This window comes from Venturia canescens, chromosome 5 (assembly GCF_019457755.1).
Source record: "Venturia canescens isolate UGA chromosome 5, ASM1945775v1, whole genome shotgun sequence".
NCBI classification, from domain to species: Eukaryota; Metazoa; Arthropoda; class Insecta; order Hymenoptera; family Ichneumonidae; genus Venturia; species Venturia canescens.
In genome coordinates, this window is record NC_057425.1 from 19,861,259 (window position 1) to 19,872,272 (window position 11,014).

General features: G+C 53.9%; 1 protein-coding gene across 1 annotated transcript; it reads right to left on the bottom strand.

Annotated features, from left to right (window-relative positions):
* Nucleotides 1-6,412: 6,412 nt before the first annotated feature.
* Nucleotides 6,413-8,704, bottom strand: LOC122411353 (uncharacterized). The gene has a single exon (XM_043420100.1). The coding sequence runs from the start codon at nucleotides 8,702-8,704 to the stop codon at nucleotides 6,413-6,415; it is 2,292 nt and encodes a 763-aa protein (XP_043276035.1).
* Between the last annotated feature and the right edge of the window lie 2,310 nt (nucleotides 8,705-11,014).

Sequence of the window (11,014 nt, forward strand, 5' to 3'; positions counted from 1 at the left end):
GCCCGTCGGCAACACGATCACTTGGTCACCCGCGTAGAATTTGTTCTTGCCGACATCGATGTTGGGTATGGAGTTGAAGGAGAGAAATTCCACCAGACCGAGAACGTAGTTCTTGCTGGGTGAAAGCTCGATCGGTGGGAAGTACTGCGCCTCCAGCAACGACGACGTTCCCGTCAGACTGAGAGTCAATGAATCCCCCATACCGAATCATGAGCGACTGAATCGATGAGACGGCTCACAGCTGGTTATATAAGAACTTGAGACAGAGATGGCCGCACTCGTACGTGTCGAAATCCTGATATCGCGCGTGATTGTACTTGACCTCGCGGACGCCGAGGTAATCCATGAGATCGCGAGGCGGCTGCAGATCCCCGAAGCTGTCGAAGTAGCGGACGTCGTTGCCGATCTTTCGGTACGCCACCCAGTGCGTCTCGGGCCCCTTCTTGTCGTCGAGATTAACGATACCGCATTCGCGGAATCGCGGTCCGCCCCTAGGCATCGCGTTTCGCATGAATACTCCGCGAAAGTGGGGAATTTCTCGCGCGTGCCTCAGCAGATCAACGTCCGTTAGAGGGCGTTTCGGCAGACGGACTTTTTTTTTTCTCGCGTCTCCACATGCAGTCCGAAACCCTTTTTGTGTGGTTTGAGGTAGAGCCCTTTGCCGAGGGCAATAGCCTCCATGGTCTCGTTGTGTCTGCGATTCTCGCGCAACTGACGCTCGGCAGCTTTGGCGCTGTTCACAGCTTTGGCAACGCCAGCAGCGCCACCTACCAGCGCTCCCGTCGCACTCAAACCGGCAAACAGGGGAATCAGGAAGGGTAAAAATCCGCCCACTTTCTCCGGCACGGGCAGTACGCGCGGTACTATCACTTTTTTCCTACCGCCAGCCTTCTTCACGGCCGCGCGAGCATACTTCAGTGCCGATCGAATGATCTCGCGAGAATTATCACCGCTCGATCGCGAGGCGGCTTTCACTATTTGCGCGAGCGTCGCAGTGTGTTTCTTGCGCCTCAGTCCCATACCGAGTTTGGATTTCGCCTTCATGGTGTTCGCCACGACGTAAGCGGCGAGCCTCTCCTTCGCACCGGCGTCCCTCGCTAACACGCGCTGCCACGCCCTGTCGACCAACAGTCTGTCTGCCTTATTGCGCGCTTCGACGTTCTCGCGGTTCTGCGAGTACGCGATATCGTGCTCCTTGCACGCGGCGTCCAATGGGTTGATTCCCGGATCACCTCGCGCCAGTCGCTCAGCCAATTTCGTGCCAGGACCGCAGTACTGATAGCCCGGCACGTGCAGTTCGATGGGCAGTCGGTTGATGAACTTGTTCAGGAGACCTCGCCCAGTGCGCATCACGGTGATGAATGATGCCGGAGGGTATATAAGCGCGCTATTTATACCCCCGACGACTCAGTCATGGATTTCCGCGAGCACACGCGCAAGTTGCCGGTGATGAATTTCGACGCGCTCGTCGAGCAACGAGCACCGCGCACGCGACACGGTGAGTTACTGCCCGCCAGTATACGCGCAGTCTTCTGCGGACCGTCCAACTGCGGCAAGACCAACGCGTTGCTAGCGCTCATCACGCATCCCAATGGGCTGCGATTCGAGAACGTCTACGTCTACTCCAAGTCGCTGAATCAACCGAAGTACGGACTGCTCGAGAAACTCCTCGCACCGCTCAAGGGTATCGAGTACTTTGCCTTCAGCGAGCACGATCAAGTCGTGTCACCGGAGGATGCGCGACCCAATTCCATCATCGTGTTCGACGACATAGCATGCGAGAAGCAGGACAACGTCAGAGCCTTCTACTGCATGGGCCGTCACAAGAACGTCGATTGCTTCTACCTGTGCCAGTCGTACGCTCAGATTCCCAAGCACCTCGTGCGCGATAACGTCAATCTGCTGGTGATCTTTCGCCAGGACGAGATGAACCTCCGCCACGTCTACGGCGATCACGTCAACACGGACATGTCGTACACGCGGTTCAGAGACTTGTGCTCCGCCTGCTGGAACGACACCGATCACGGATTTCTCGTAATCGATAAGGACCGCGGTAGCGGATCCGGCAGGTACAGAAAGGGCTTCGACCGGTTCGCCATAAATATATCGCGCACCGCGTGACTCCGCGCAGTGCATCATGGACGACCGAAGCGCGATGGACGAGTTCCACCGCGAGAAACGAACGCTCGGCCAGCTGGAGAAGATGAGAGATGTCGTTAAACGCAAGTACGCGCTTCTGAAGGCGGACAAGCAATCGATGGAGAGGGCGCTCGACGAAACTTTCAAACCAATCGTTCAGCCGCTCGAACGTCTCGTTAATGCGCGTGAGAAGAAGAAGAAGACGGATGAGCTAGAAAATTCCTTCAAAACTGCCTACTACGATGCGGAAGAGGGGTCGGAGCTGACTCCTGAGGAAGAATGGTCGAAAACGGAACGGAAACCGGCAGTCGCTCAAGAGTCCTGCCACCAAATTGTCCTCCAAACGGAGTCCTGCGCCCAAACAGAGTCCCGCAGAATGGTTTCAGGGACTCGAGAGTCCTGCGGCTCGCATCAAACAGAGTCCCGCAGAATGGCTTCAACGACTCGAGAGTCCTGCAGCTCACTCCAAACAGAGTCCCGCAGAATGGCTTCAACGAGTCGAGAGTCCTGCGGCCAAACTGCCCTCCACTGATCCGCGCGAGGAATATTACGACGTGCCGGAGGAGGAGGAGGAGGAGGAAGGAGCCGTCGGCAAATATCTTCACATGCTCAACACGAACAGGAAGAAGTATCTGGACACGACTTACGGGGTCCGAAAACTGCCGGACGGTAGAACAATGATCGGAGACTCACCCATTCGTTTCGAGAAGGGAAGCGTCGTTGTGGGTGATAACAAGTATCGATCGAGCATCGGCTTGTTCGAACTGCTCTTCCGAAAGGAGCCTGACTCTCGGCTCGTTAACGCGGAGGACCGGAACACGTATGGCGCGATCCTGCAAAGCACGAACGCCTACAGGAAACGCTACAGTCCGGACGAGGATATTCGCAAGCAAAACAGTAGCAAGTACAAGAACTACGTGGCACCCTTCGTGGGGCAGAAGACCGGTAGTGCCTTGCCGCGATACAAGGTCGCGCGAAGGGACACGCGAATGGATTACGTGTACTGGGACGATCCGAACGAGTTGGTCGATCGTCTGCGTCTGCTGCTGGCCGAGCGATCGGCCGGCAACCCCAGTCACACCAACGAGATCGTCTCGATCATCGAGGAGTTGCGCGAGGCCGGCATTATCATATAGTCGGCGTGGGGAACGTGACAACGTCACTTGAACAATGAGCGTCGATGTGTTCGGACGTCAATTGGGACGAATCGAGGGTGGTGCGCGTGGTCCTCCAGGAGTTGGATTCAAACTCACAACCAGCGGTCAGTACGACGTCGATCACAGGAGACTGTGCAACGTCGCGGAGGCGAGTGAACCGAGTGACGCCGTTAATTTGAGTCTCGCGAAACGTCTTGTGCAAGGCGAGCTGAAGGAATTGCTACGCGCGACAGCTCGACTGAGAGAGGACATCGACGAACTGCAAGTGAACATACAGATTCTGCGGGATCAAGTGAATGAGAAGCTACGGGCCATTAACGGTAACGTTAAAACGACTCTGAAGTTAGCCAAACGCAATTCCGAGATAATCGAAACGTTGCTGCCGCCTCCGCATGGATAACGAACGTGAGAGATTGATGGAAGAGCTGCACAAACCGGCACGTCGAAATTACCCACGACGCAAGTTCGAGGTTCAAGGACTCGACGAGACGTGGCAGGCGGATCTCGTGGAGATGCAACCGTATGCCCGAGAGAACCGTGGTGTCAGGTACTTGCTCACCATCATCGACGCGCTATCCAAGTTCGCGTGGGCTGTGCCCGTCAAGCGAAAGACCGGTGAGGATGTCACTGCCGCGATGCAACTGGTGCTTCGCCAGGGCCGAGTCCCGCAGAATCTGCAGACCGATCAAGGCAAGGAATTCTACAACGCACCATTCAAGCGACTCATGAACCGCTACCGCATCAATCATTACTCGACGTACAGTAACCTCAAAGCGTCCATCGTCGAACGATTCAATCGCACGCTCAAGAACAAGATGTGGTTGCAGTTCAGTCTGCGCGGTTCCTACAAGTGGCTCGACATTCTGCCCGATCTCATAGCCGCGTACAACAACAGCAAACATCGTACTATCGGCATGAAACCGAGTGAAGTGACAGCTGATCATGTCGAAACACTGCTACGACGACCACGCGAACGCCGTCGCAGAGTACCCAAGTTCGATGTCGGTGACAAGGTTCGAGTGAGCAAGAACAAGCACGTCTTCGAGAAAGGCTACACCCCCAACTGGACGACAGAAATATTCACGGTGAGCCGCGTGGTGACATCGACGGAGCCGGTGACGTACAAGTTGAAGGACTACCAAGATAAGCCCATTGCTGGTGGGTTCTACGAAGAGGAGCTCCTGAGAGTCAAGTATCCGGACACGTATCTCGTGGAGAAAGTGCTGAAGAAGCGTGGGGATAGAGTCTACGTGAAGTGGCTGGGTTTCGATAACTCGCACAATAGTTGGATAAATAAGGCTGATTTGTAATTTTTGTTTGTTTCGATGATATTTATTTACAATAAATGAACATTATAATCGACGTTGGTTTAACATTATTTATGATCGATGCTGAATTCGATTTGGTTCATCTTGGCGTCTGTGCCACCACCCAAGTACTTCAGGAGCAATTGACCGTTAGCGACCGTTTGCGCCATCTGGTCGAACATCTTCGGATCCTTCTCGAATGCGTCCGAGATGCGTTTCGGTAGGAAGACTTGGAATTCGTTGTCGAGACTGGCGACGGCTTTAGGCCCATATTTCGTTGCGACTTGCCTCAGATCGGTAACGCGGTAGATGCTGTTCACGTGCAACGTTGCCAATTTCTTCGTAGGCAGGAAATCCTCGAGCAGAGCTATTTTGTTAAGCTTCTCGACGGTGTCCATCGTGCTGCTGTGCAGAACGGCTGCGAGTTCGCCGCTCATATACCCGTCATCCCCACTCATGACGGAGGCAGTGTTCCCCCACTTACGGTGGAAGAGGTGGGACTCTGTAGTGTCCCCATGGCAACGTGTCCGTGCTATCGGGTAGGAGGATGCGCTTGTCGTCGTGCGCGCTCAGCGCCACCTTCGTCTGCCTCTCGGAAAATACGTTATGTAGGCGTGACCTGATGACGCATTGTTCACGCCGCAGCGTTGTTTTGTCCCGGAGACAGCGCAGGAAGTCGTCGAAGGTGATGGTTGCTTCGACCACGCCCCTTTTTACCCCCTTCACCCTCTTCACGCGATCTCGCCCCTCCACACGTACGCTGTACATTTTGCTGCGCAAGCCCACGAACTCGGTCATGATGCTGCCGTTGCACTCGTCGTTCATGAGTCCGATCACCTTCTTGTTGACTCGTGGCATGTTGAACCGATTGTTGGGGGGATAATCGGACGTGTCGAACCGCTCGATGTCGCGCTTCATGATTTCGTAAATGTCGTCGCAGCAAATCTCGTACAGCAGGCTGTCAGTGTCCGTGTAGAGGAGCTTGCAGTTATCGCCAAACTCCCGCTTCATGTAGTCGTAGTGGAAGGCGTAGACGTGAATCTTGGACAGGTCCAGCACACTGAGTCCGACGTAGATGGGCTTGTTGAGATGGACCTCAGTCTTGGCGAGCTGAATCGCCACGAGGTTCTCCGCGAAGATAGAGCAGCTGTGGAAATTAGGCTTGGCAATGAGTGCTTCGGCCCCGTATCGACCACCCCAGTTCTTCACCAGCTTGACGTCCACGCGTTTGCGCACGTTCTCCATCGTCTTGCCGAACACCGCGTTGTTCATGAGCTTGAAGAGGTTCTTCTCAAAGTCATTTCGCGCTTGTTTTCTCAGCTCGCTGTTCAGCTCGATGTAGGGCTTCAACCATGCGGACTGCTCGAATTTCAAGACCCGATGGATGCGCACGAGCTTCAGACCCTGTTGGACGGCCTGCTTAAGGTTGCGGTAGTGCAGGATGTACCGCGTTTTCGGCTCCAGGGTCGTCATCAGTTTCGTCTGCGTTGAGCCGGGGGCGCTCTTGTGCTCGGGACACAGCGGCAAGTCTTTGTGCGCGTCGTGACAATCCTCCGGATACTCCAGGTCCACTTCGAGGAAGTAGCCGACCGGCGAGTCGTCCGGCACATTTAGAAAGTCGACAGTACTGCCATCTATCCACTCGAAGGCCCCGCGCGGTAGCACCTCCATCATTGCCTGGCCATAGAGGTTGTTCACGTCGAAGTACATGAGGTATTTGCTCGCGTCGTTCGCATCATAGTCCCTCATGTACTTGTTGTTGGCTCGAGCGTAACGGTTCGAGCACTGACTCACACCACCGCGCACTCCTTACTCGATGAACAGGTGCATGTCGAGATCCGTGAGCAGTTCCAGTTGAACCTTCGTGTACTTGAGCATGGCGTCCCACGAGAAACCAGGTAGCGTGTAGTAGTGGGCGGGGTCCAGGCTGTACGCTCGCACAGAGTCGTTGCGGAAATTCTCGAAGACGTCGGCGAGGAGAAGCACATCCGTCTTCAAGTACAGGTCCGAGTACTCGCCCAAGCTCCGGATGTTGAACTCGTCCCACACTCTCTTAGCATGCGCATAGTCCGCGTCCGAGATGTCGCTGTCGTTCAGCGTGCTGTGGAAGCTCGCTTTCGGTGGTAGCTCGGTGTCGTTGAGCTTATCCAACGAGTCGACGTAATCGTAGGGAAACACTCCCTTCCTCGTGAGCAACTTGAATTTCTCGTCGGACAGGTGGGAGAATTCGCTCCTCACGATCTTCATGTCGCTCAAGTACGACGCAAGTTTTTCCAACGACGACGCCATGAAGCGGAACGAGTCGATGAAACGGAACTTCACTTCGCTACCGTGTATGTGCTTCGTGAACGAGATGTAGCGTTCTTTCGTCTGTGGCAACACTTCGACTCGACCGGCGAAGCACGTGGCGATTTCTCGTATGATGAAGTGGGAGTCGTAGCCGGTGAGATTGTGGAAGACGATGGGCACGGTTTTCGAGTCCTGATAGTTCAGGTTGCACTCGTTGTGCGCTGCACCGCGGTACTTGCCCGTCAGATGGCAGTGATCTCGCACTCTGTCACCGCCCAACAGGGGTCGCTCACACATGTGACACTTGGTGGCGGCGTGGAACTCTCTCTGCTGCTGGAGCGTTAGTCTCTCCATCGGTCGGGGGTTCGCGTAGACGTTGTCGAGTTCCGCGGCGAAGTTTTGCAGCTCTCGGGCTAGCCATTCCGCAGGCTTCGGACCCCTGTGGCTGCGATACCGCGAGAGTGAGTCGTCGTAACTGCACTTCACGTAGTACCCCACGCTGAATGCTTCGTGCTTTTGGTAGGTGTTCTCGTCACGAGTCGGCTTCAGCAGGCACTCGAAGTCCGCATAGATGATGAATGGTGCGCGCTCCTTGTGTCCATGGTTTTTGAAGTAGAGCATCCTGTTCGACCATTTGGGCATGGTGATCTTGCACTTGTTGACTATTGCGCAGTCAATTTCGTGTGCGGCCAGCTTGTCTTCGGTGCGATAGTAGTGGAGGCAGCGATCGCAGATGTGGAGTTTGTGGTTTCTGTTCGACAATTGGTTTGAAACCAAGCGAGACAAGTTCTTGATCCACACGTAATGGAACCTCGGTATCATGTAGCACTCGTTCTCCTCGTCCTCTTCCTCCTCCTCCTCCTCCTCCTCCACGTAGTGATCCTGTACCAGGAGCAGGTTGACGTGTTGCTGCTTCTTCGTTGCCGCCACGTGCAGGGGCATCACGTCGAAGTCTCGCTTCTTCTTCTTCAAAATATATACATTTACCGAGACGTCGTTCTGTTTCTCGAACTTCGGAATGTTGCGCGGTTCCATGGGGAACTCGATCCCGTCAAAGTTCAATTCCGCCTCGTACGGACTGTATTCGGAGACGCGATCGGAATGGTGGGCGGGATGAAGCGCCGACAGTATGGTCCACTTGAAACACTGTTCGTCGTTGTTCCGCACGTTGACACACGCGTTCTTGTTTCGGATCTTGGCTGGAAGATCCACGTAAGAGCTGCCACGCATCGGATTGAACTTGCTGATGTGCAGCGTCATGTTCACGATCGAGTGCAGTGACCAGCCTGAACCCTGCTGCTCGAATTCCTCCAGATCCGTCAGAATCGGCTCCCGTATGTGCTCCACGAACCATTTTCCCGTATCCGTAGTGTTGAAAATCGGTGCCGCCTTCGTGTTGAAGAACTTCAGATCGATGATCTCTTCGTCATTCTTCGTGACGGTGAATTTTGCAGCGAGCACGGCGTAAGCCTTCACTGCGACACCTCTACTCAGCAGTACGTTGTCGATCTTTGCGCGGAAATGCGCCATGCAGTCTTTCATGAAGGCTTTCACGTCGACGTGCTTCAAATTCGTGAATACGCCTACCCTGATGCCGTTCTTGAACGAAGAGTTCAGATCCGACCATCGCACGCAGTCGATGAGCCTCTGTCGATTTTGCACTCCACGGCCACGTTTCAGCAATAGTCCTAATTTAATTTCAATACCTCGCAAAAATCCAACGGTGAATAGGAATTTTTGCCGCTCCGGACCAGTGGTTGCCAGCCTCTGAGAGTCTTCCAGCGTCTTGATGACCTTCCTTAAACGTTTCATCCATTCATGAATTTCATCGGCACCGCGATTCTTAAATACCTCCTCCCAGCTCCAATACCTCCTCCCAGCTCGCAATGATCTCTTTGCAATCTTGAGCAGACATTCTGTCGTGATTGAAGTGAACTGTGCCAGCTCGGCCACCGGACCCCGAATTTATACCAGACAACTGGCGGATGGTGGAGGGCACGCGTGTCGCGATTGGTTGCCTGCGTTCCGGAGGGGGTTGTGGTATAGCATTCCAACATAAGTTCGTTGGATGGAGGGGAGAGGAAGCGAGCCATGATTGGCTGCCTCGGTAGGGTAGAGTGGGGGCTGGCGGTATAAAAGAGCCAAGCATCGCAGCAGGAGCATCACTTCGAGAATGGAGTTCGTTGTCGACTTCCAGGGTTTCAAGCGACCCTTCAACGAATTCGTATTCAAAGAGGTGGCGGTGGTTGCTCTCGAAGACGATGCTCAGCCATCGGTGTACATGTTCGAACCACCTCACAGGTGGAGCTACCTGCCTGCCAAGTACCAGAGCGAGAATCAGTGGTTGGAGGAAAACTACCACGGCCTCAACTGGAACAGTGGCACTGTACCCTATGAGGAAGTGCACGAGGTGCTCTTCAATATCCTGCGAGGCGCCAGCAAGGTGCACGTGAAGGGCCTTGAGAAAAAGAGATGTCTCGAGAAAATAATACCCAACGTGTACAACCTCGACGACCTGGCCTGCCCATCACTCCGCCAATTGACTGCGAACGCCACCGTCTCGTGCACCAATCACAAACGTGCCTGGAATTCCCCTCTCCACTGCGCCGTTTACAACGCATGCGCGCTGAAAACCTGGCTCCTCCAGCGGCAGATCGACTGTGCGAGCACCGAATGCATCCCCGAAACAACGTTGAAAGACTACTTCGCGCAGTGTGACTTTTCACCCCTCAGAAATGTAAATTCCCCTTGAAATGTAGCGAAATTGAATAAAAAATGAGAAAAAAATTGTTTCGGTTTGTTTGGGTTTGAGTGTTTCGGTTTGTTTGGGTTTGAGTGTTTCGATTTGTGAGTTTGTGTGTGTTTGGGTTCGGGTTTTAATGAATTCAAAAACGTTTTTTTTTTTTGGTTTATTATAAATTACAATTTTTTTAAATTTTTAATATTTTTAAATAAACGTTGCGCCGTGGTTGGTGGGCGCGCTGGCGTAGTATATTTTCTTATCCAAGGGTCAGGTCTGATGTTTTCTTTGGAGGCCTGACCCTTGGATAAGAATTTACATTTTTTTCTCACATTTTTCATTGGCGCAGTCTTCGGTGGAGATATCAAAATAGTTTTTCTTCGCTCATTTTCCGCCGAAGACTGCGCCATTTTTTTAATCGATCGTGATGGTGGAGCCCCATCATCGTCGTCGTCGCTTGAGAGGAAGAGGTCTTGTTCCAATAGAGACCTCTTCCTCTCATTCGTCACCGTTATCGTCGCCGTTGTCGTAGTCGTCGCCGTTGTCATCGTTGTCGTTGCCGTCGCCGTTGTCGTCGTCGTCATCGTCGCCGTTGTCGTCATCGTCGCCGTTGTCGTCGCCGTTGTCATCGTTGTCGTCGCCGTCGCCGTTGTCGTGGTCTCTGGCGCCATCACCACGAGCTGCTTAGCAAATGGTGGTAGCGGGAGGTCCAAAATTACCCTCGCGAAGCGAGGGTCGCTCGCATGCACCCCGCTACCACACACGCAAAATGTATTTTTGGCTTGCATCTGAAACAAAGGAAAACAATGATCATTAGTATTTCGGAAAAAAGGGTAGAGAGAATAGCGTTTACTTATATGGGAAGACTTACCTCTTTCGATTTCCTGGAATGGATTGACGTCGCAGCGTCACTACCCGCTTCTTATAGCGGGCCCCCACCGCTCGCGATCTTCCTGGAATATTCCGTAGGGGGGCCCCCACTGGGGACTCTGCAGGGGAGCACCCACTGGTGTCACCACAGGGGGGCAACATCTGTCGGTAAAGTAGGGACCTACCTTGTCGACAGCATAGGGCTCCATGTGTCAGGTATCTACCTTACCGACCGTCGATAAGGTAGGAACTCCCGCCTGCTATTATTCCGAGGGCGCGCACTTTGAATCCTCACGTTTCGGGGCGACCAGTTTCGCGCGAATCTGTTTTGCCATCCTGACAGTTGGCCATCCTGCCGGCGGCTATCCTGTCTCACCATCCTGACGGTTTGCCATCCTGACAGCGGCTATCCCGAGGGCGCGAATCCTCGCTCTCCGAGGAAGTCCGTCTCAACGACTGTACGGGAAGTCCGCCTCAACGACTGTTTGGGAAGTCCGCCTCAACGACTGTTC